Source organism: Arvicola amphibius, chromosome 4, assembly GCF_903992535.2.
Source record: "Arvicola amphibius chromosome 4, mArvAmp1.2, whole genome shotgun sequence".
In the NCBI taxonomy this organism is placed as follows: Eukaryota; Metazoa; Chordata; class Mammalia; order Rodentia; family Cricetidae; genus Arvicola; species Arvicola amphibius.
In genome coordinates this window covers 71,217,302-71,243,231 of record NC_052050.1, presented here as the reverse complement: position 1 = coordinate 71,243,231, position 25,930 = coordinate 71,217,302, and the positions used below count along the sequence as shown (strand labels likewise).

The 25,930-nt window shown below is 38.2% G+C and overlaps 1 protein-coding gene and 2 pseudogenes across 3 annotated transcripts in view; 2 read left to right on the top strand and 1 right to left on the bottom strand.

Moving 5' to 3' along the window:
* The window catches only part of Cnot6 (CCR4-NOT transcription complex subunit 6), a 52,336-nt gene that overhangs the window by 11,172 nt on the left and 15,234 nt on the right, over positions 1–25,930 (bottom strand). For 2 of the 3 annotated variants that reach the window (XM_038328015.1, XM_038328016.1), the window contains exons 3-4: positions 3,419–3,605; positions 1,227–1,312 (exon numbers count right to left, since the gene is read on the bottom strand). In XM_038328015.1, coding sequence (XP_038183943.1) covers positions 1,227–1,312; positions 3,419–3,605 — 273 coding nt within the window. The remainder of the gene's footprint in view (positions 1–1,226; positions 1,313–3,418; positions 3,606–25,930) is intronic. The other variant, XM_038328017.1, reaches the window with a different exon arrangement.
* LOC119813554 lies at positions 13,775–24,054 on the top strand (annotated as a pseudogene).
* On the top strand, positions 15,452–15,940 carry LOC119812967 (annotated as a pseudogene).

Genomic DNA, 25,930 nt, shown 5'->3' with positions numbered 1-25,930 from the left:
ACAATGTTTCAAACTTATTATTATTTAGCAAAATAATCACCTAATGCCACAAAAATTATAATATTACAACACTGTTATATTATAGCTGCTAAAAACTTACCAAATAAAATATCACTTTTGAAATTTTCATATAAAAAATTTCACTGTTTTTAATTTTCTTTTTAAAGATTTGTTTTATGCATATGGGTGTTTTGCCTGCATTTACATCTGTGCATCACAGGCATGCCTATGCCTTTTGAGGCCAGAAGAGGTGAACTGGATCACCTGAAACTGGAGTTACAAATGACTGTGAACCACCATGTGGGTGCTGGAAATTGAACCAGGGTCCTCTGGAAGACTCTCAACCACTGAGTCATCTCTCTAGCCTCAAAATTTGCAGTTTTACAGAAATACTCAAAAAGATGATTAATGGGTTAATATTAATACGGAAGTACTCTGTATCAGCTCTAAACTGGAAGGACATAAAACAGCAGCTTTCTCTGGCAAGAAATGGACTTGAACCACTTGCAAAGCTAATGGCTGCTAAAAATTACATATGTAAGTGTGTATTTTTATTTTATATTTACTTCTTAAATAGTTCTTATGATATACCACAGGGACTTATAAGAATATAACCTGATTCTGTACCTATCTTCTAGAAATATGAATGTAACTCTTTATCCAAAGGCCTTCCTTTAGGAGACAGCCGTCTGTCTACACCTGCCCAATTACATCATAAAACATGCTCATTTGTCTTCACACTATAAAAATGTGACTTTGACTTCTGGCTTACGGAACTTTACAATGGTCCCTACATTATTTGTGCCCTCTTCTTCATTTCCAACACTAAATCAACTTCTTGTTAAAAAAAGAAACCCTCAAAGGCCTAATTTTTAATACCAGGACTAAATCAAAAATTTGTATTTACTGGGGAAATTTTCTCTTACTTTATAGAAAGCTGCACTCTGATTTGAACATGAGAAAGAGCTATCTATGACATGATGAGAAAGCATGGCGTAAGTCATGCATCATCATGACAAGAAAGCAGAGAGGCCAAGAGCAGAAGAGAACACAAAGAAAGACACAGATGTCCTGGGGTTGGAAGTCACAAGTCACAGGAACAGAGAACTGCAGCATTAAAGCAATAGAGCATGAGATAACAATACTGCCTGACAAAGATTCCAGTAGGAACTCTTGAAGCTTTTTTGAAGAAAAAAAATGTAAGAAAAAGTAAAATGAAATCCTACCTTTCAGGCTTAAAGTCTGTAACTGAAACAGTTTTCCCAGCTCAAAAGGTAGAACTCGTAACTGGTTGTAATTTAAATGGAGCTCCCTGTTGATCAAAAATTTCCAGAAAGTCAGAAGATATGTTAATCTTAACCTTAACAGCTAAAATCAACAATGTTATTTCTAGGAAAGTATGTACCTAAGAGCAACAAAGATTCATACATTATATTCCATTATCTAGCCTTGCCCTTCCTATGTAGTTAAACAACAACAGCAACAAAACTGCCACAGATCAAACCTTTGGTAATATATAGGGGGAAAAATTAAAAAGTATGATACAAGCTTCAATTTTTAAAAGTTGTCAAATTCATGGATTTATCAGATTACTCTCAAATGAAATACTTACCTCAAGGTAGGCACATGGTTTGCAGGTAGCAAAGCAGTGCTAGTTTGGCACATGTGTGCTCCACTACATGTGCTTAAGAAAGCAAAAAGATGAAACAGCCCAAGAGGCAGATCTCAAAGGTACATGTGAGGGTACTTCCAGAGAGGTTGAACTGAGGAGGACCCAGCCTCAATATGGGGGTTAAGACTGTCCCAATTTCACCTCCTGATGGTGGAAACAATGCGATCAGCTGCTGGGCATTTCTGCTACCATGTCCTTTCTATCATGATGGACTGTATCTCCTCAAACCAGGAGTCAAATGAAAAAGCTTCTCCTTGAAGCTATTTGTTGGGTATTTGGTCACAACAAGAAAAGTAGTTATCATGAGGACTGTTTAACGAGCTTAATGATGGCTGCAAGTTAAGTTTATGTTTAATAGTTCTCCAAATTTACAAAACTTTCAGTTTAAAAGTAAAATTTATATAAACAAAAGACTAGTTCCTACACTAAGTTATACTAACCAGATTTTAGAAGAAAAGAATGATTTCTACTATTCTTGTTTCTTTACAAATCTTGGTTGCTTCTGAGAAAACTGAACAAGAAAAATAAAATCTGTTTTGTTTCCAAGGATTAAAATAGTCTAGTAAATACTCAGTAACTAAGCCAAGAAAATTGTTAAAAGGCTATTGTAAGAGCAATAAAGACAAAGAAACATCAATAAAAATCTCCATTCTTTACACTAGAAGCCATGAAAACCACTGTGCAAGCGCAGGTACACTGGGTTTGGCTTTGTATTCATGTAGATCTTATTTATCTAACTTCAAAGGTTTAAAAAAAAAAACAACAAACAAATGCACACTCAGCAATTATCATTTGCTGAGACATTGAAACTGGACGGAGTTAGTTGTGTTTACTCACCACTGACAACATCCCTAACTTCTGGCTAAGAAACCTGTTCAAAACCACATAATTTATAAACGCCAAAGGACAGCATCACTACAAATTCCACCATGAGCGCAGCAACTGACTCTGGCTCGGTTCATGCCAGGGCTTTCCTACTACAGGCAACAGGTTCTGAGGACCAGTGTTATTAAGGATGTTTGCGTGGGATCAACTGTTGGCCATAGGCCAAGTATAGCACAGTGCTTTACAGTGTTTCAAGTTTTTTGGTTCAGACCAATGACTCACTGTAATGAACACTGTGGGTGAGGCAGACTGAACCAAAGGGAATACTGCATGACACACCACAGCTCCTGACGCCACTGGGAGGAATAAAGAGGTGCTGAAAGACAGGAGGGGGAGGAGTGGTTTTTCTGTTGTTGTTTCATTTTTTAATTAATGGGGGGTGGTGATGCTACAGGGTAAGGGGTGGATAAGGAGGGACCAGGAGGTGAGCAGGACTGGAGTCCCAAATTCCCAAAGAATCAAAAAAGAGTTATGTTTAAGAATTTTTTTTTTTGGTTCAAAAAGAAAATACATAACAAAACAGTAATAAAAAACTAAGCAATGTAAGGAAGTAGTGGTGCATTCCTTTAATCCAGCACTGGGAAGGCAGAGGCAGGTGGATCTCTGAGTTTGAGCCAGCCTGGTCTACAGAGCAAGAACAACCAGAGAAACCCTGTCTCCAAAAAAATAATTAACAGCAACATCATCAAAACCAAGCAAGGGACCTATTTAATTTTTATTAATAGACATTCAATTCTTACTAAAATACTTCACCAAAAGACACAATTATGATGCCCTCTTTATTTAAATATAAAATGGCTTTATTTCCTAACAAGATATATGGCTGCCTATGTTTTGGGGGACCTAAATGAGTCTGCATACCTGAGTGATACCATGTTTCCGAGTTCTGCCGGTAAACTCTGGATTTGGTTATGGGACAGGTCCAGATATAGCAGATTGTGAAGCTTGGCAATGTCTGAAGGAATACAGGACAGGGAATTGTCACTCAGATGCAAAGCTGTCAAGTGAGTTAGTGACCACAAAGATGAGCTTAAGCTTCTTACTTTTCCTGCAAGAGAGAAAAAAAGAGGAAAGGATTAAATAGTGATCTCCAAAATTTGGCCCATGTATTAAATAAAATTCAGACGTTTCAATTAGTTACTTAACTTACTTTTTAAAAAAGTTTGAGAAAGCTTAACAAGGAAAATGTTAATCTATTTTAGAACAATTTACTGCATGCACTGAACAATTTAATTAGCAGAAAGAAACTAAAATTTAAACCTTTAAAGTGAAGTGTCAATACTTGAAAGTACCTTTATTTTAAGAGCAAAGAATTTATCCTTTAAATGACCCCAGATATGATAAACAAAACATCAATAATTCACAGCAATGCTAAAATGCTAAATCTAGAATTTGGATACAACAAAAGATAAGTTTATATAAGACAAAATCAAATACTAATGCCTGAAAAACTGAAAAAATTCTATACACCAGAAAATAGGAATTCTGCCCCCCCCAAAGGAAACAAAGATATTGTCAAATTAGTTGAGATTAGAGTCAAATTACTCAGTGATAAACGCATCATATATATATATGTCTGTGTCAAGTGGGGGCTTCTTAGGCAGTAAAGATGGATATGGTACTGTGAACCTTTAATTCTAGCACTAGAAAGTCAAAGGCAAGTGGATCTCTGGGAGTTTCAGGCTAGCCTGGTCAGTGAGATCTTGTCTCAAAAAACAAAACACACAAGAGAGAAGAAAATATACTGCTAATGCACAAGTGAAAATATCTACCCAAAAGAGAGCATATCCAAATTAACATCAGAAATGAAAAGGGGGACATAACAACAGACACGAAGGAAATACAGAGAATCATTAGGTCCTATATCAAAAACCTGTATTCCACAAAATTCGAAAACTTAAAGGAAATGAACAACTTTCTAGATAAATATCAATTACCAAAATTAAATCAAGACCAGATAAGCACATTAAAAGATGAAATTAAAAGAAGAAATAGAAACAGTCATCAAAAGTCTCCCAACCAAAACAGCCCAGGACCAGATGGTTTCAGAGCAGAATACTACAAGATTTTCAAAGAACTAATACCAATACTTCTCAAATGGTTCCACACAAAGAAACAGAATGAACATTGCCAATCTCTTTTTATGAGGCTATAATAGTACCCTGATAGCCAAACCACATAAAGACATTACTAAGAAAGAGAATTACAGGCCAATCTCACTCATGAACATTGATGCAAAAATACTGAATAAAATTTTGGCAAATCGAATCCAAGAACACATCAGAAAAATCACCCATCATCATGATTAAGTCGGCTTCATCCCAGAGATGCAGGGATGGTTCAATGTCAATGTTATCTACCATATATTTGTTTAAACTGAAAAATAAAAACCACATGATCATCTCATTAGATGCCTTCGACAAAATACACCATCCCTCCATAATAAAGGTCTTGGAGAAATCAAGGACACAAGGAACATACCTAAACATAATAAAGACAATATATAGCAAGTCAACAGCCATCATCGAACTAAATGGAGAGAAATTCAAAGCTATCGCACTGAAATCAGGAACAAGACAAGGTGGTCTACTCTCTCCATATCTATTCAATATAGTTCTTGAGGTTCTAGCTAGGGTAATAAGACAACAAAAGGAGATCAAGGGGATACAAATCAGAAAAGAAGTCAAATTCTCACTATTTGCTGATAATATGATAGTTTACATAAAGTGACCCCAAAAATTCTACCGAGGAACATCTACAACTCATACACACTTTCAGTAATGTAGCAGGATACAAGATTAACTCAAAATAATCAGCAGCCCTCCTGTACAAGATGATAAACAGGCTGAGAAAGAAATCAGGGAAACATCATCCTTCATAATAGCTACAAATAGCATAAAACATCTCAGAGTAACTCTAACCAAACAAGTAGAAGACCTGGCAATCTTACCAAAAGCAATCTACAGATTGAATGCAATGCCCATCAAAATTCTAGCAAAATTCTTCACAGACCTCTAAAGAACAGTACTCAACTTCATATGGAAGGGCAAAAAACCCAGGATAGCCAAAACAATCCTGTACAGTAAAGGAACCTCTGGGGGCATCACCATCCCTGTCTTCAAACTCTACTACAGAGCTACAATACTGAAAAGAGTCTAGTATTGGCATAAAAACAGACAGGAGGACCAATGAAACTGAATCTAAGACCCAGATATTAATCCACACACCTATGAACACCTGATTTTTGAAAAAGCAAAACGAAATATACAAAATTTTTGAATTTACAAAACGAAAAAAAGAAAGCATATTCAACCAATGGTGCTGGCATAACTGGATATCAACATGTAGAAGAAAGAAAATAGACCCTTATCTAGCACCATGCACAAAACTCAAGTCCAAATGAATCAAAGACCTCAACATAAAGCCCACCACACCGAACCTCACAGAAGAAAAAGTGTGAAACAGAGTTAAACACATTGGCACAGGAGACCACTTCCTAAATATAACCAACCCCAGTAGCACAGACCCTGACAGAAACAATTAATAAATGGAACCTCCTGAAACTGAAAAACTTCTGTAAAGCAAAGGACACAGTCAACAAAACAAAATGGGAAAAGATCTTCACCAACCCCACATCAGACAGAGGGCTGAACTCCAAAATATACAAAGAACTCAAGAAACTGGTCATCAAAAGAATAAATAATCCAGTTTAAAAAACAAAACAAAACAGGAAACAGACCTAAACAGAGAACTCTCAACAGACAAATCTAAAGTGGCTGAAAGAAACTTAAGGAAATGTTCAACATCCTTAGCCATCAGAGAAATGCAAATGAAAACAACTCTTACACCTGTAAGAATGGTCAAGATCAAAAACACTGATGACTACTTATGCTGGAGAGGTTGTGGGGTAAAGGAAACACTCCTGCATTGCTGGTAAGAATGCTAACTGGTGTAGGAGTTCCTTCTGTTTGTGTGTTGCTTTCATTGGATAATGAATAAAGAAAACTGTCTTGGCCTAGTTGATAGGACAGAACTGTATGCTGGGAAGAAGGGCAGAGTGAGAGACGCCATGGATCTCCTGCCTGAGATGGATGCTGGTTAGAATCTTGCCGGTAAGCCACAGAAACGTGGCAATACACAGATTAATAGAAATGGGCTAAATTAAGATATAAGAATTAGCCAATAAGAAGTTAGAGCTAATGGGCCAGGCAGTGTTTAAATGAATACAGTTTCTGTGTGATTATTTCGGGTGTAAGCTAGACAGGTGGCCAGGACAACAAGCAGCCTGCTCCTCCTGTTACAGCTAACTGGTATAGTCCCTTTGGATATAATATGGCAATTTCTCAGAAAATTAGGAAACAACCTTCCTCAAGACCCAGTAATACCACTCTTGGGTCTATACCCAATGGATGATCAATCGTACCACAAGGGCATGTGCTCAACTATGTTCATAGCAGCGTTGCCATAGTCAGAGCCTGTAGGCCCATATTTCTTCACGGTGTGACAGCTAAGTTCTCAGGCCATGGTTGGTATCCAGAGCAGTCATATGACCTTCCAGACAGGCTGTTGCTACCCTAACAAAAGCGCAGGATATGCTGCTCCTTTTCTTTTGTAATTATGTAGATTGTCTGAGAAGAGGTGTTAATTCCAAGCTAGTGACAGAGCTGCTGATGTGACTGTAGTGCTACCCCTGGAAACAGAATGCTAATGAAGTTCCACCTTAAGTTTACTTTGGGGGGTAAAAGGTGTTTGGATAATAAACGTAGATGATCTTCAGGATTTGAATGAGCCTGAGACTCCTTCTGAAATTGCTGTGTGAACTGTGTCTCAATTATTCCCGCACCCCCACACCAGTCCAAAGAGGGAAAAATAGTTTATGTTGGGGCATCAGACCCTGACAAGAACCTGGAAACAATCGAAATGCCCCTCGACTGAAGAATGGATAAGGAAAATGTGGTACATTTACACAATGGAGTACTACACAGCAGAAAAAAATGTATCTTGAGATTTGCAGGCAAATGGATGAAGCTAGAAAACATCATATTGAGTGAGGTAACCCAGACCCTGAAAGACAAACATCCTATGTACTCACTCATAAGTGGCTTTCAGACATAAAGCAAAGAAAACCAGCCTATAATTCACAATCCTAGAAAACCCAGACAATAATGAGGACCCTAAGAGAAAGATATATGGATCTAATCTACATAGGAAGTAGAAAAAGACAAGATCTTCTGAGTAAACTTGGAGCATGGGGACCATGGGAGAGGGTAGAAGAGGAGGGGAGAAGAAGGGAGGGGAGCAGAGAAAAATGTTTAACTCAATAAAAAAAAATTTAAAAAAGAACATGCAACTAAAGTTTGGGTACAATTTAGAGTAAATTTGTAATTTTTGAGAAATTGAAAAAAAAATCTGCCCAGATATTGGATGCTAGTAAATACAGCATTCTCAAACTGAGATAAACATTGCACAAATCTATAACTATACAAAATTCACCAAAGCTTCACTTTAGGTTGATGAACTATATGTTGTATAAATTGTATTTCAAGCTGTTATAAGAAAAAGAGAAAGGAAGACAGAAAAACGTTGCTTATGCAAAGAAAACTATTAACCCAGTGTGATGGTTAATCTTGACAGTCAATCTGATGGAATTCAGAATCACCATGGAAACAGATCTCTGGACATGTCTCTGAAGGACTCATCTAGATTAGGTTAGTTGAGGTGGGAGTGGGTGGTACGATTCTATGCTTAAGATTTCAAACTGGCAAAAAAAAATTAGGCTGAGCACCAGCATTCACAGCATTCACCTCTGCTTCTTGCCTGTCTCCTGCTCCCAATCATAGGCTCCCAATCATAGGCTGTATTTCCTGAAACTGAGAGCCAAAGTAAACCCTCCCTTCCGGTAGGTTACATTTATCAGGTATTTTGAACTAGCAATGAGCCATGTAACTAATATACCAACAGACACAAAAAGTCCAGTAAATTCAAACATGGAGACTAGCAGGAAAAGGAAGTTAGGAAGAAGGAAAGAGAGACAGAGGAAGAATATGAATGAAAATGCCTTCATGGAAGTCCTTCACTATGGAAAGCGAATCTATATCACTGATAATAAATGAAAGTTAATTATCAAAATTTCTCTAGCCAAATAAAATATTTCTAACAACAAAAAATTGCAGAAAAAGAAAACTATATGAACACACACAGTAACAAAATAAAATATTTATTCTATATATTATTTATATTATTATGTATGGCTTAAAATAAATAAAACAAAAATGTAAAAGGCAGCCATATGGGGAAAAATTGCATTTCATAAAGAACAAAGATAAAATGTCAGTAGATGTCTAGTTATAAAAAATGACTGGAGCAGTCTTTAACGTTCTAGAGGGAAAGATCCTGCCAATGCAGTGTAAATAAAAATTTCCAAATGAAGGCAAGTTTTTCGTTAGAGGGAAGCTGAGAGAATTTATTGACAGTAGCTATATAAGGTAGAAAATTCTTTAGGCAGTATAAAAACAATATTATCAGATGGAAATTTATTAGAAATACAAGCTATACAGCTCTACTTCTAAGATTTTCAGATTTGTAATTACTGGCATATAGATATTACCAGTGAAATTCCTAATCTAATAATCTGAAATTTTAAAACATGGATATTAAGTATTAAATCTCAGGTCCTTCAGATTAGGAATGTTCATATCTGTAGTAAATACAGCATACAAACTTTTAAAAATATTTTAAATTTCTCTATAAAACAACTGACTAGCTGGGAAGTGTTAAGATGGGAGTGGCCTGGGAGTTGCATTATTCTGGACTCCAAATCCCAGCATGCCAGGTCCTGACCCCTGGGGTGGAGGGTCAGATTCACTCCCACAGGGTATTTAAGTGAGCTCCCAGAGGAGAAACACGGAGTTTTCAGGTCTGCATGGGCTCCCTGCTGCCCTGAGCGTCATTCTTAATAAAACGATGGGATTTTGACTTGGTTTGATTTGACCTAATTGGATTTCTTGTGCTGGCGGAGCTGCCCTTTTCTTATAATTTTTACTTATCAGGCAGTAGTGGCACAGTTGGGAGGCAGAGGCAGTTGGATCTCTGAATTTGAGGTCAGCCTGATCTACAAAAAAGTTTCAGGACAGCAGAGCTGTTACACAGAGAAACCCTTTCTCAAAAAACTAAAACCAACCAACCAAACAAACAAACAAAAAAAAAAACTGACTAATGTCAGGTGTGATGGCACATGCCTACAATACTGTCCTTTGAGAGGTGAAGGCAGAAGGATTAGGCACAAGTGTTAGGCATTCAAGATTATCCTTAATGTATTAAGTTCAAGGCCAGTCTGGCTACACATAACACTATCTCAAAATGAACAAACACGGACTATTTTAAAGTAAAACTAACAGAGACTACAAGATTTGGGGCAGACGAATATAACATACGACACAAGCATAAAGACGAGAAAGTGAAGTGTGAGCCCCAACACAACACAGAAACTGGCATACGGTAATGTACACTAAGCCAAACACTCGTACATCCATTTACTTCAAAAAGAGGTAAGAAAACAAAATATACAACAGAATGGGGTCATTAAAAACGAGTAAGATGGTGAGTTTAAGATCTAACAGTAACACTAAAATGTCTAAATAGACCCCAATAACATGAACTATTTACCAGTTTTAAATACATAGGACAAGAGTACAAAATAATCTAATACAGTGAGAAGGAAGCTGGAGTAGCTGTGCTGCTAACAGACAAAGGAACCAAATGACTAAATACGACCATAATAATGTCAACTTAATCAGGAATACAGACTCCTAGGTATTTATGGAACTTGTAAGAAAGTCGTGAAAACACTTTGGCAAAACCAGGTAAGACTGTGAAGAGAAAGAGAAATCCAATCAAGAGATTTCAGAACCCTCCTCTAAATTAACAAGACAAAACCGATATAGAACATGCCACAATTCGACTAACCTAACTTCACTGATTTAAAAGACCACACAACAGCAGCAAAAGACAACTTACGTCAAGTACAGATGGAATGTTTACTAGACAAGACTCCATAAACTCAAAGAGATTACAATAAAAAATGTTTTCTGTCAAAATCATGTTGGGATTAAATTTAGAAATCGGTACAGATGCCTAGAAAATGCTAGAAATTACCTCACTGGTCAGAAGCAATTAAAAAGACTAACTGGAAACTATTCTATATAGAAAGAAAAGAAACCTAAGTTTCAAATCAATGAAGGAATGGATTTGGCTTCCGTATTAACTAGAAAAGAAGAATCCAAACCTGAAATAGTAAGAGAACAGATTAAACCAATGAACAAACAGCTGGTGCTTTTGACAAGTGCAAACACACACACACACACACACACACACACACACACACACACACACACACACACACACCTCTAGCCAGAAACAAATATGAGTCTAAGGCCAGCACAGACAATGGTGAGACCCTGCCTTCAAAACAAACAAACAAATCACATTCTGTTGGGGGGTAAAGTCCACAAGCCTCTGAGTTCAATCTCCAGCACCATGTGGAATAAACGAAAGAAATGGGTCATGAAATGAAATCCCAGAAGTTTATAGTGACTTTAACAATCATTTCCAAAACCAGGAAAACCACGTAGCTGTCCAAGGATAATGTAAGTGCTCCAAACAAGCACTGGAAAGCTAACAGTGAGCACTTACACAGCTTTGAATACTAAGTGGATATATATATATATATATATTTTACACACACACACACACACACACACGTACGCATATATCTGATATACAATGCCAGCTGGACATGACGTATGTTCAGTTCACCACATTCTGTTCTCATGAACAGACTGATGTTGTTATAATGGGAAAAATTTATGAAAGTTTATAGTCTCTTCTCAACCTCTATCACTCTCCTGCCATGCCATGCTTTCACCTATTCTCTTTTGATCTCAGCCTTCTCAGTCTCTATAACAGTTCTCAACCTGTGAATTGTGACCCCCTTAGGAGTCAAATGACCCTTTCAGAGTAGCCTGAGACCACTGAAAAAACTAGGCACTTACATTACAATTCATAACAGTAACAAAATTATAGTTATGTTGTAGCAACACAATTTTATGGTTGGGGTCACCACAACATGAAGAACTGTATTAAAGGATCACAGGAATAGGAAAGTTGAGAGCCACTGCTCCAGACTCTGACACTATAAAACAACTTTGAACTGTTTATAAATTACCTAGCCTGTGGTATATTTTAAAAGGACCAAGACAATAAAGAACTTAAAAATATTCTTTTCAAAAGAAGTGCAAAATTTAAACAAACACTTCAGCAAAAAGGAAAAAGAGATGGCAGATAAGTCATACTGAAATAGCTCAACAAGCAATAATTTAAAAAACACAAATTAAAGATGGTGTGGGAGGTCCTTCGGTTTATGTGTTGCTTTTATTGGTTAATGAATAAAGAAACTGGCTTGGCCTATAGCAAGGTAGAAGGCAGAGTCAGAGAGAAGCCATGTAGCCTGCCAGAGACAGATACTGGGAACATTAGCCCGTAAGCTATAGCCATGTGGCGATACACAGATTAATAGAAATAGGTTAAATTAATATGTAAGAGTTAAGCCAATAAGAAGCTAGAGCTGGGGGGGGGGGGTAAGGGGAGATGGGGAGAAAAAAGTGAGAGGGGGAGAACTTGGGGGAATGGGACAGTTGGGATGGAGGAGGAGTGGATATGGGAGCAGGGAAGTATGTATCTTAATTAAGGGAGCCATTTGAGGGTTGGCAAGAGACCGGACTCTAGAGGGGTTCCCAGGTGTCCAAGAGATGTCCCCAGTTTGTTCCTTGAGCAGCTGAGGAGAGGGCGCCTGAACTGGCCCTATACTATAGCCACTCTGATGAGTATCTTCTATACCACCATAGAACCTTCATCTGGTGATGGATGGAGATAGAGACAGAGACCCACAATGGAGCACTGGACTGAGCTCCCAAGGTCCAAATGAGGAGCAGAAGGAGAGAGAACATGAGCAAGGAAGTCAGGTCCAGGAGGGGTACACCACCAACTGTGACGGTGGGGCCGATCTAATGGGAACTCACCAAGGCCAGCTGGACTGGGTCTGGTGGAGCGTATGATCAAACCGGACTCTCTGAACGTGGCTTACATGGAGGGCTGACTGAGAAGCCAAGGACAATGGCACTGGGTTTTGATTCTACTCCATGTACTGGCTTTATGGGAACCTAGTCTGTTTGGATGCTCACCTTCCTAGACCTGGATGGAGGGGGGAGGACCTTGGACTTCCCACAGGGCAGGGAACCCTGACTGCTCTTTGGAGTGGAGAGGGAGGGGAAGTGGGGTGGGGGGAGGGGGAGGGAAGTGGGTCGAGGAGAGGAGGTGAAAATCTGTAGTAGTAGTAGTAGTAGTAATAGTAATAATAATAATAATAATTCTGGAAAAGAGATGGGACTGTAGATCATCATATTGAGTGAAATAAAGCCAGTATCACAGAAAAAAAAAAAAGAAGCTAGAGCTAATGGGGCAACTGTATTTAATTAATCCAGTTTCTGTGTGATTATTTCGGGGCTAAGCGGCTGGGAACAAATTAGCATTCTCCTTACTACAATAAGACAGCATTACATATAAGGACAGCTGAGTCTAAAACACTCACTATATGCCACTGTGCTGATGGTGCTGATCAGACATCTAGTAAAACGAAACTAAATGAAAAGGAAATGAAAACAAAGGGGAAAGGAAAGGGAGGAAGGGAGGAAAAAAGGAAACAAACCTGTTTATAAACAGTCTCAGGAGTTTCTGAAGTTTAAAAATACACTACCCATTTGACCACAGATATTTAACCCAGAGAAATAAAAGCTATGCCCACACCAAGAGGACCATTTGCAGTGGCCTAATTTGTAATGATGAAACACTATAAATAACCCCTCTACATTCAACAGGGTAATGAATAAACAAATGCTGCCATACTGTGCAACAGAATACTACTCCATTAAGAAAGAAAGAAAGAAAGAAAGAAAGAAAGAAAGAAAGAAAGAAAGAAAGAAAGAAAGACAGACAGACAGACAGACAGACAGACAGACACAAACAAACCTCAAATTAAGTATGAGTAAGAAGAGAAAGAACAAGTCAAAACAAAAAGAACACACTGGAAGTGAGGATGCACCTCAGTTGGCAGAGTGCTTGCCAGGCATACGTGCAGTCCCGGGTTTGATTACCAGCGCTAACATATACCAGGTATATAGTATGTATGCATGTGGCTGGTCCCAGAATGAAGGACACAGGGACAGAAAGATAAAAAAAATTTAAAGTCATCCTTGACTATATATCAAGTTCAAGAACAGCCGAGGCTTCAAGAAAACCTGCCTACCAGAAAAATAAAAACAAAAACCATCTTGGTGTCATTTACATAAATTCTAAAAAACATAAATCTAGTATAGAAATGAGGGAAGAGATGCAGAAATGGCAGAGAAACAAAGGATCACAGAATCTCAGGAACGATGGATACACTAAAAAGCATACATACAGGCCAGAATACATCACATTAATATATACATGCTGATTTTAAAAACTTATTTTAATTATGTATATGTGAATGGGTCTCTGTGCTGTGTAGGCACGCAATCCCAAGGAGTTGCAGTTACAGTTATTTTTGAACCACCTGATGCAGGTGCTAGGAACTCACTTGGGGTCTTCTGCAAGAGGACATGCAAGAGCAGTATGTCACCAAGCCATTTCTCCAGTCCAGCACCTCCCACCCCATGCATGCCAATTTCTGCATGTGAATTACACTTTGGTAAAACTATGACTACCTTGATCCAAGAACATTTCTCTAAGTGGAAAATGTACTCCTTAAATCTCAGCCTGTCTTAAGCCACTAAGTCAGTTAAGAGCCACATTCAACTAAGTGAATTCATTCTAAAGTTCCCAGAATATTTTATTGCTAAATATCAGCAGACAGAAAGAATTATTTTTCCCTGAAATCAGAGTGGTGATTAGCAAGCTACTAAGAGACTATGTGCATAATTAATAAACCTACCAAGAAATCCAAATAACTGAACTATACATTTATAAAGATTCTGGAAAAACTAAACATCTAACTGACATTCTAGAAGAAACAAGAATTACAGTTGATCTTTACTGTTTCCTAGTTTAGTACTGCTTTGATTCCCCCACAAACACTAAGTCAGTCATTCAGATATGTGAGAAGCAGACAAAGTTACCTAATGCACACATTCACAGCAGTTCAGTAAGGTCTGCCTGCAAACAATCCTAAAGAACTAGGCATAGTGAACTATCAAGACATCAAAGCGCTTTAACTAACCCACAGATCTACAAAGATTTAAGGAAAAAAAAGAAAAAGTTCATAGCATTGACAAAGAACATTCCTGTTAGCATACAGAATGTATATATTAAACAAATGTGTGTTTGTGCATATAATAATCAAGTAAAGTAGGACCTTATTATCACACAAAAAGGTAAACTAACTAGTAGATATAATAAGTATGTAAAACTGATGGAGAAAACATAAGGAAATCATCATAACCATCTTAATTTACATATGCTCATAACAAAAAAAATCTCCAGGATGATACTGTTCACTGTAAATTTTAAAAAAAACTTCAAAATATCACATATCAAAACTACAAACGCACATACCCTTTGACTATAGATATTAGGAACAATATAAAATAACCTAATGTTGCCAGGTGACAATGGCGCACACCTTTAATCCCAGCACTCGGGAAGCAGATGCAAGCAGATATCTGTGAGCTTGAGGCCAGTCTGGTCTATAGAGTGATTTCTAGGACAGCCAGGGCTATGCAGAGAAACCCAGTCTCAAAAAACACAAAAATCTCTTCTTGTTTCTTTCCAGTCTCTGCCTCGGACCCTGTAGCCTCTGAGATGTTGATTCCTAAGAACTGGTTTGCCATCTATCAACTCCTTTTTAAGGAAGAAGTGATAGTTGCCAAGAAAGATGTGCATATGCCCAAACACCCCGAGCTATTAGACAAGAATGTGCACAACCTTCAGGTAATGAAGGCCACTAAGTCTCTCAAGTCTAAAGGCTAAGTGAAGGAGCAGTTTGCCTGGAGACACTTCTACTGCTACCTTATGAACAAGGGTATCCAATATCTCTGAAATCACCTCCACCTACATCCAGTGATCATGCCTGCCACCCTGCCCTGCTCTGCAGTCATCTTAAAACTGGTAGGCGTCAGCCTAGGGGATCTAGAGGATGAGTGAAGTAAAAGCAGAGATACTGACAGAAGGAATGCTGTGTGTCCTCTGGGGCTGACAAAGAAGCTGAGGCTGGGACTGGCTCATGGCTCAGCAGCTGAATTCCAGTTTAAAGGTGGCTTTGGTTGTGGACATGGCCAGCCACCTCAGTGAAGCTGGAGACTGTGATGTGTTGAATGAACTTTAAAGAAAAATGTAAAAGAAAAACCCACTCAAAACACAATGTTAAGTATCTACAGATATACCATTTTAATTTTAAAAAAAAAGGCATGGAATAACTTGTTTATGTGTTTGCACAAAGCAACTCTAGAGGGATGCAAAGAAACATGCAGAGTAAAATAATGGAAAACAGGCTTTTGCTGTTTGCTTTTTTGTTGTAAAGATTTACTTATTTATTAAATATACAGTGTTCTGACTGCATGTATTCCTGCAGGCCAGATGAGGGCACCAGATCTCATTACAGATGGTTTTGAGCCACCATGTGGTTGTTGGGAATTGAACTCAGGACCTTTAGAAGAGCCAATGAATGCTCTTAACCTCTGAGCCATCTTTCCAGCCCTGCTGTGTACTTTTTAAAATTTAACAAAGTTTTTTTTATTGATTCTTTGGGAATTTCATATCATGTACCCCAATCCCACTTATTTCCCAATGCCTCCATGTCTACCTCTACCCTTGTAGCGCCCTCCCTCAAAAAAAAAAAAAAAAAAAAATCCAAAAAACATTGCTCCTTTTTTCCTCCCATCCTATCACATATTCATCTGTTGTAGTGGCACTGGGAGCTGCGATGTGTCACACAGTACCATTTTATCCAAAAAGGTTTATTTGCAAATGTTCTTGCAGTGAGTTATTGGCCTTGTTCTTTCTGGTTTAAACACTATCAATACCTCACTCAAACTCCTCTCAGATATCCTGCTGTCATGGAGATCCTGTAGCTATGGTTCCAGAGGACCAGTCCCTTCATGTACTCTAGCAGGTCACACATGGGGTAGATGTTGGGGTAGGCCAACTCAAATCCCTGGATGTGGGCCTGGGTGGTAGCTGAGTTGGTCAATGGGCCTCTACCAGGACTGCCCCCTGCCAAAATGAGGGGCAGGGCCAACTGTTCCATGCCTGAATCACTTTGGCAGCAGGCTAGGGGTGGAACTAGCTCTCCTGTGATCACATCTCTCCTGCACACATGCCAAACAGGCCAGTTCTTACAGGGCCAGTGAGGGGCAGGGCTGGCTATCTGGCCTCGCTGTGCTCTTTTTAAAAAATATTTTTTTGTGTTTCCCTTCCTAAAGTTCCCTCATCTCAGTTCTATTTATATCATCATCTCAGATGGTTTCCTTAATCATGCCAAGCTAGTAAAACCTTCTCAAAGATAACACTTCAAGCATTTGTGTTCTCTATTTATCACAGTTTCATAACTATCATGTCAGTAACTGTAAAGTTCTGGAAATCTTTATATTTAATTGCCTACTCATCAGTTCAGAAAGAAATGAATGAATGGTATATATATAATTTCTAACAAGTGAGTGACGATTTAAAACTACCACTCAGCATCTGCTGTCTCTACTTGGAGTTTCTTCCTCTCTTACTTTAGCCTGACCTATTCTTAATTTCTATAAAACAAGCATTGGTAAGAGAGCAGACTAAGCTGAAAACATAATAAAAGCTACCTGATTCTCAAGTTATACTTAATATTTATCAAAAGAGCTTCATATAATAGTTTTAAAAATCATAAAGTTATTGATTCAGTATTTTAGTCATAGTATGTTATTCTTCACAGAAAAGTAAATCTGAATAAAGCTTTCTCAATAAACTCAAATGTTACAGAGTCACAGATAAAAACTAATGTGTGACCTAAAGGCAAAGCACCCGTTTCAAAAATCTTTCAGTAAGTTCCACTAAGTTCAGAGCCAAGCCTGTATCTCCTGGAAGTTCACTGCATATAGTTCCGGTTAGTACACATCCTCCTGCCCTATACTGGTATATCTCAAAAAGACCTGGAACAAACACAGCTGTTGAACACAACAGGTGCACCTCAAAAGTAGGTAATCACAGCTACCCCCCCATTATAACACGTACAAAAGAGATATGAAAGTTGACATCTTCAGGCAGAATATTTTTATACACATCTAATTTAAGATTCCTGTGATAAGAGTTTGTTTGTAGTGGGCAAAAAGTACCACCAAAATAGTCAAGAAGCTATTGGCATTTGATTGTTGCTACGTAAGGGAAAAGTCAGTTTTCTTCAATGGAGTGACACTAGAAATATTAACCACACTCCAGGACATACCTCACATTCAGAAGTAACTGGCCAATACAAACTGGACTCCATGTCTTTTATCTGTTTGTTTGCTAAGAGAAAAAAAAGAGAACATAAAGTTGGACAGGTAGGGAGGTAGGAAAAGATCTGGGAGGAGTTGGGGTGGAGAGTGAGTAGGATCAAAATGTATTATATGAAATTTAAAAATAAATAAAACTAAGTTTAAAGCGCCTGCTTGTTCAACAACACTGCTGTTGGCCAACTGTTGTACTGGGGAAAACAAAGGCAGCAAAGATATGACATGAAACCTGGAGACAGGGAAGCATAGACAGGTATGAAGGGGGATACGCTCCAAGAGTACCAGTTGCAGAATCACCAACAGCAGCTGAGAAGTAAACTGAAAGCAGATGCCGAGGCCAAACAGAATCTAAACTATCTTATATATTCAAGAAGAGGAACACTGAAACCTGAGGAAGAAGAGCCTGTTAAACCAAAATTCCAGCTGGGAGCTATAAATGGAAGAGGGATGATCCAACAACAGGCAGAGATGCTCACAACCAGTGAAATCTGGCTCAAGTCAGATCAGTCCCTGATTAGATTAAGGTCACCCACCCCCTCCATAATTAGCTGAAAAATAAACAAGTGGATTTACGCCTAAGAAAAAAAAAGGTCATGAAATTTCCATTTCCAGCAACTATCAAAGGACTGAAAACTGCAAGAAAAAGAAAAACAATAGACCAGGAAGGGGACATTTTCAGATGGTGGGCACTAGGCAGCTCGGCAGTAGTTAAAGGTGGAAAAAAAAAAGTCAGCTCAAATAACTGTTTCAGCCTTCTGCCCAGTGTCCTGAAAATATGCAACAGGACAGAACCCAGGCAGAGTCTGATGGTCTATTTAAGTTGAGATGAAGCTGGAGTAGGGAGAGGTCAAGGCAGGTGACATTCACAAATGGAGTGCTAAATAGAGAGCTACATAAGATGTGAAGAAAGTCCTCCGTGAGTTTTCATGTACGAAATAACCCTGACATGAAGAGGAGAGCAGAGAGAAACTGACAAGAACAGAGAAAGCAATCCTTGGGATCTCAACGATCAGAACAATTTGATTTTCCACCAGCCAGAATGGAAAACCTTTTAACCAGAGAATATTTAGGAAAGTACTACCTAAAAGCAAGCTTCAAGGAAATCAAATGGTTTCCAAGATATTTAACTCCATCTCAGAACAAAGCTCAAAAGTATTTCTAAGAATATAAAATTATCCAGAACTCAAGAAGTAAACCTCTGTACTTCGTATATTCAAACAAAAATTATAAACACATGCAAACAAGAAACAAAATGACTTTAACCAACCTCAAACAGAAACAGTTCCAAAGATAATAAAATTATATTTGGTATATGCTTTAAAAAGAGAGAAAGAAAGAGAAAGAGGGAAATGTAAAAGCAAGGAAAACAAATTCCCATAACCCCTAGTGATGAAAATATTAATGATACTGAAATAAAATTAATGAAATTAAGGGTATAGCAGTGAAAACTAGTTCAAAATTAAAAAAAATAAAGGTAACAGTAAATTAAGCCTAGCCAATCTAAAAGACAATTTAAGTAAGCTAAAATGCAACTAACCACATACTCCTAAAGGGACAGGGGAGGAAAGCAGAACAAAATTATCTGACAATGTAAACTGTAAACCCACAGATCTAAGAAGTTTGACAAAATCTAATCACCAAAGAAAGTGTGTATCATAATCATGGTACTTAAAACCAATGACAAAAATCTCTTAAAAATTGTGATGGAGAACTCTCATTGGTCAATAAAGAAACTGCCTTGGCTTTTTGATAGGGTAAGATTTAGGTGGGTGGAGTAGACAGAACAGAATGCTGGTAAGAGGGAAGTGAGGCAGATGCCTCGGGTAATCGCCATGCCTCTCCTCTCTGAGACTGATGCCATGAAGCCAGCCACCAGGTCAGACATGCTGAATCTTTCCCGGTAAGACACCACTTTGTGGTGTTACACAGATTATTCGATATGGGTTAGTCAAGATGTGAGTAAGAGGCTGAAACTAATGGGCCAAGCAGTGTTTAAAAGAATACAGTTTCCGTGTAATTATTTCGGGTAAAGCTAGCCGTGTGGGAGCTGGGCGGGACGAAAAGCAGGCCTGCCCACAGCTCCTCACTACAAAATTGCTTCATAAAATGGACATACATAACAGAAGCAATGATAGGAATGATTGTAGACTTAAGAAAAACAACATAAACAAGAGGCAAAGGTGAGCCTTATTGAAGAATACAACCCATTAACTAAGAATTCTTACTCCAGCAAAAGAGCTTTCAAAATAGCAAAACACAATGACCCAGAATCTGAAACAAACAAACAAACAAAAAAACCCATCACTAGACTTTCATTACAAGTATTTCAGTTAGAAGGAGAAAAAAAAAAAAAAAACAGAAATTTGCCTTTATAAAACTGAAGAACACTAGAAAACCTAGGTGGGCAAAAACATTATTTCTCATGTAATGAAACTACCAACATACAGTGAGGCTTAGAACTAGAATACAAGAGTAAAATTTAAAAATCATAAAGGAAGACTTAAAGTCAGTCTGTTTGATCTGCGAGCAATGAATAGATGGAATTCAAAGTAAACCACCATTTACAGGTGCACTATGAAAAAGGAGAGATACAAAATGAGGAAAAGTATGAAATTCCATAAAAAGATATCAATTAAGAATGAATAAGTAAAAAGACAGCCCATGTTCACGGCTAGGAAGACTGAATATTGCCAAAAATGTCAGTTCTTCCCAACTTAATATACAGACTCAATGTAATACCAAAAAGAAAAAAGAAAAAAAAGGAAAGAAAAGAAAAACATTTAAATAAAAAAGTCTGCCCTCGACTATCAAGAGAATGAGAAGACAAGCCATAGACTGAAAGAAGCTATTTATAAAAGGGCACATCTGGGAGATGTAGTTCTGTAGAACACACTTAACATGCATGAGGCCCTGGACGTCATCTCCAAAGTGAAAACACAAGAGTGGGAAAGACATCTGATTAAAGACTTTGTATTAGTTCTTGTTGCTGACAAAGCATTATAAGGGAAGAATGGGCTTGTTCTGGCTCATTGTTCTACCCAATGGCTCTCAACCTCCCTAATGCTATAAACCTTTAATACAGTTCTTCATGTTGTGGTGATCCCAGCCATAAAATTTGTTGTAAGAGGCCGCTTGTTCGTTTCCCAGCTGCTCAGATCCCAAAATAACCACAAAGAAACTGTATTAATTAAATCACTGCTTGGCCCATTAGCGCTAGTTTCTTATTGGCTAACCCCTATATCTTAATTTAACCTATTTCTACTAATCTGTGTATTGCCACGTGGCTGTGGCTTACTGGGTAAAGTTCCATCCGTCGTCTGTCTCTGGTGGGGCTACTGACAAACTGCCAATATAGGCAAAACTGTCTGAAATTTTTTAATATTTTATTATTTATTTATTATGTATACAATATTTTGTCTACATGTATTCCTGCAGGCCAGAAGAGAGCACCAGACCTCATTATAGATGGTTGTGAGCCACCATGTGGTTGCTGGGAATTGAACTCAGGACGTTTGGAAGAGCAGGCAATGCTACTAACTGCTGAGCCATCTCTCCAGCCCAACTGTCTGAAATTTTATGCTTCATGGAAAAGTCTGCTGAATACTATGAGCCTGTGGGCTGAAAATGGATGCCCCAATAATACAGAAAAACTTTGGGTGACTGTCCAGGTAGTGAGATGTCTTTGTCAATTCTAGAGATTTGGAAGTTGCTTACAATGCACTTTCTGTTACTTAGGTAATATTATATCCTTCTGGAGTCTTTGATAGAGTTAAGAATATATAGTTATAGTTTTCCTGAGTTATGATAAAAAAGTAGAATAAATATTGTAATCTGTAATTCTTAATTGATACCTGTTTTGTTATATGTAATTTTACTATATTGAAGTTAAAACCTTCCTTTTTTTATTTAAACAGAAAAGGGAGGTGATATAAGATTCCCCTTTACATGCTGTGAATATCATTGGTTAATAAAGAAACTGGCTTGGCCTGATAGGGTAGAATAGAGCTTGGGGGAGGGGGTGGGAACCTAAACTGAATGCCAGGAGAAAAAAGGTGGAGTTGGAGAAGCCATGGAGCTGCCGCTGGAGGCAAACATGTTGGAACCTTGCCAGTAGGCCACAAACCTTGTGGTAAAATATAAAATAATGGAAATGACTTAATTCTAGATGTAAGAGCTAGCTAACAATATGCTTAAGCTATTGGCCAAACAGTTTTGCAAATAATATAGCTTCTGCGTGATTATTTCAGGCTGGGAATAAGCCTCCCTACAACAAAAATTGATTTGTTGCTACTTCATAACTGTAATTTTGCTACTGTTATAAATCATAATGTAAATATTTTTGGAGATAGGTTTGTCAAAGGGGTCACAACCCACAACTTGAGACTCACTATTCTAGGGCCTCCATTCCAGCACAGCAGGAAAGACAAGGAAGTTAGAAAGCAGAAAAGGCATGTTGGTAAAAGCAAGAAACCAATACAGCATCAACTTTCAGGAAAACAGAATGAACAAAAATTGGAACCAAGCCAGATATAGCCTCAAGGCCCTTCCCCAATGACCCACTTCCTCCAAGACTCCACCTCCTAAAGCCTACAGAACTCTCACACCATAAGCTAGAGACCAAGTATTTAAACACAGGAACCTAAAGGCGGACGTTTCCCATTTAAACCACAACAGAGCTGTTATTTATGCTATATAGAGATCTATTAAAAACTAAACAAAGGAAAAAACTTATTTAAAATGGTCAAAAGATCTGAACAGATACTTTATCAAAGAAAACATATCAATGACAAGCATATGAAAAGATAATACTACATGTCATTAAGAAACTGAATTTAAAAGGAGATAACCAACACACACCATCACGATGGCCAAACTCAAAGCACTGAGGACAAGAAATCCTAAGGAGACTGTAAAATAGGAATTTTTGTTCGTTCTAGTGGAAACACAGTACACAGCTGCACTTCAGAAAACACTTGAGCAGTTTCTCGTAAAAACCAAGCATACTCTTAACATATGAGCTTCTTTGGTCCTTAGCAAAATCCACAGGCAGATGTTTGGAGTAGCAATATGTAAAAATGCCAAAACATGCAAGAACCTAAGATGTTCTTCAGGACATGAGTAAGCAAGAGATGATGGTACTTCCAGATAGTGTGGCATTATGCAGGGCTAAATAGAACATGAAAGGCATAGGATTCAATGAAAAAAGCTGATCTGAAAAGTACATACTGTATGATTCCAATTATTCCACTTTCACAAAAAAGACACAACTATGAGAACAGAAACATGATTCTCAGGCATGGGAGAATGAATATTCTGAAACAGAATTTCTTGAGAAGAAAAACTATTCTGTGTAATACTATAATGGTGGATCCATGCCTCTATACCAGTGGCTCTCAACCTTCCAAATGCTGCAATACTTTAGCACAATTCCTCATGTTGTGGTGACCCCCAACCATACAATTATTTCATTGAGACTTGCTTCTGGCCACAAGCTCCAAGCTTCCCTGCGCACAGCAGGCTGGCATCGGGCCCCGATCGAGCAGAGCAGATCTGCTGAGAATCCTGCAGTGAGAATTGAGAGGTCTATGCAGCAAGGCAGAGATCCAGAAAAATGAAGAAATGGAGCAGCCCCTGCAGAATTGACAGGAAGACTATCCTTTGGGAGGAGGTTATGGCCTCCAGACTATTGTAAACAACCAGAACCAAAGAGGACAGGCTGGTCGACCTGCCCCTAACTTCTGATGAGTCATACCCAATAGGCAGATTAATGATGTGTTGGGTGGAGACGGAGATCATATGAAAATGTTCATGGAAGAGAAATCAGGAGGAAACTTAGGGAGCTACAGTTGATTCCCATAGTCTTACAGGGACCTCTCTAATCACCATAAACATCATGATGAATTCTGCTTATGCCTTGACTTCCACCATTTTCTATGAGATCATACTGTGATTCCCAATGGATTCTTTCCCCTTGCATTCTCCTTACATGCCTTTACTGATATGTTTGTGCTGAGTCTTGTGTTGCCAGTTTCTAATTGGAGATTGCCCTTCCACTCAGTGTAAGTTTCTGTCAACAGTACAGTACTGCCCATTTGCAAAGAAAAAACAAAGTAAATAAAGTAAACAGCAAAAAAAAAACCCAACTGTTTTTCATTACTTTATAACTAATTTTGCTGTTATAAATTATAATGTAAATATCTGGAATATGACCCTAAAGGGGACCCAACCCACAGGTTGAGAATTGCTGCTCTATACCCTCTGTACCATTATGCAGAGCATCACAGGAAACCCTAACGTAAACTACAGACTTTGAAGGATGATGTGTCAATTTACTAATTGTGTAATAAATGTATCACTGATAAAAGATGTTAGCTATGAGAAGACTGTTATAGGCAGGAATATAGGAACTACAGAATTACATTCAGTTTTGCTGGGAAGTTTTTCAGCAAAAGGCAAAGCCTCAAAAGCTAAGGTGGAGAACAACTGAGCAGACACCTACTACCAACCTCTGGCATACATACCTATAAAAAGACAGACAGCTTTCCTTCCTATACAAAATGTTTATCAGTGTGGTGGTTTGAATGAGAATGACCCCACAGACTCATATATGAATGTTTAGGGAGTGGCATTAGGAAGTATGGCCTTGATGGAGGAGGAGGGGTCAGTTTTGGGTTTTAAATGCCCAAGCCAGGCCCAGCACCTTTCTCTCTTCCTGTTGCTTGCCAGTCTGGATATAGAACTCTCAGGCACCTCTCCAGCACTATGTCTACCTGAGTGTAGATTAAACCTTGACAAAATAGTTTCCTTTATAAGAGCTTCTGTGGTCATGCTGTCTCTTCAAAGCAATAAAAACCCTAACTAGGACAATCAGGCAATAAAAGGTAAACAGAAGAATGTCACTTTTTGTAAATATATTTCAGCTAATGAAAAAATTATAGGAAAGAATCAATACTTCAACCCTCAAAGAATTAATGGCTTTGGCCAAGAAACAGCAATACACAGCAATAGGAAAGCTTTCAGGTCTTAACATTGCTCCTGAAGGAAAGGTACTGCACCATCTGCATGATGACACCTATGAGATATCACCTTAAGTCCTGTCCAAAAGCTTAAACCTCAGGTCTGTTCTAGACTCTGGACCCATGCGCCCATCTGTAGAAAATACTCAAAACAAAGAACATGTTGAGGTTCATTTTGACTATGCAACCTAAAAAATATAGGCTGGGAAAACAAAATGCTTGATTGTCAACACATAAACTGCAATAAAAAGAAAATCTGAAGGAAGAACCTGTAGTAATAAAGAAAGATATTAGATAAAGAGAGAGAAGAGCTATTCTAAATGCTTAAATAAAATAATTAAAAACTACAAGGATGGACTGGTATGATCCTGATATGAGTGTTGGCAAACAAACTGTAGTCCTCTGGAAAAGCAGCACGTACTAGGATCCATGGGGCCATCTCTCCAACTTCCTACAGAACTTTTAAATACAATCTCTAAGAAACTTATGCCAGCCAGGTGGTGGTGGCGCACGCCTTTAGTCACAGCACTTGGGAGGCAAACACAGACGGATCTCTGTGAGTAGAGATCAGTCTGGCCTACAAAACAAGTTCTAGGACAGTCAGGGACACACAGAGAAACCCTATCTTGGAAAAGAAAAAAGGAAAAGAAAAAGAAAAAACTTAAGCTAAATCATCTCTATGAAAACAGTCTCAACATTAAGACTTCAACTAGACTGCTTCCAAATACAAGCTTACCTCTTACAGACCAAGACAACAAAGTGAACATATTAATTAAAAACCCTAAAACCTACAGTCC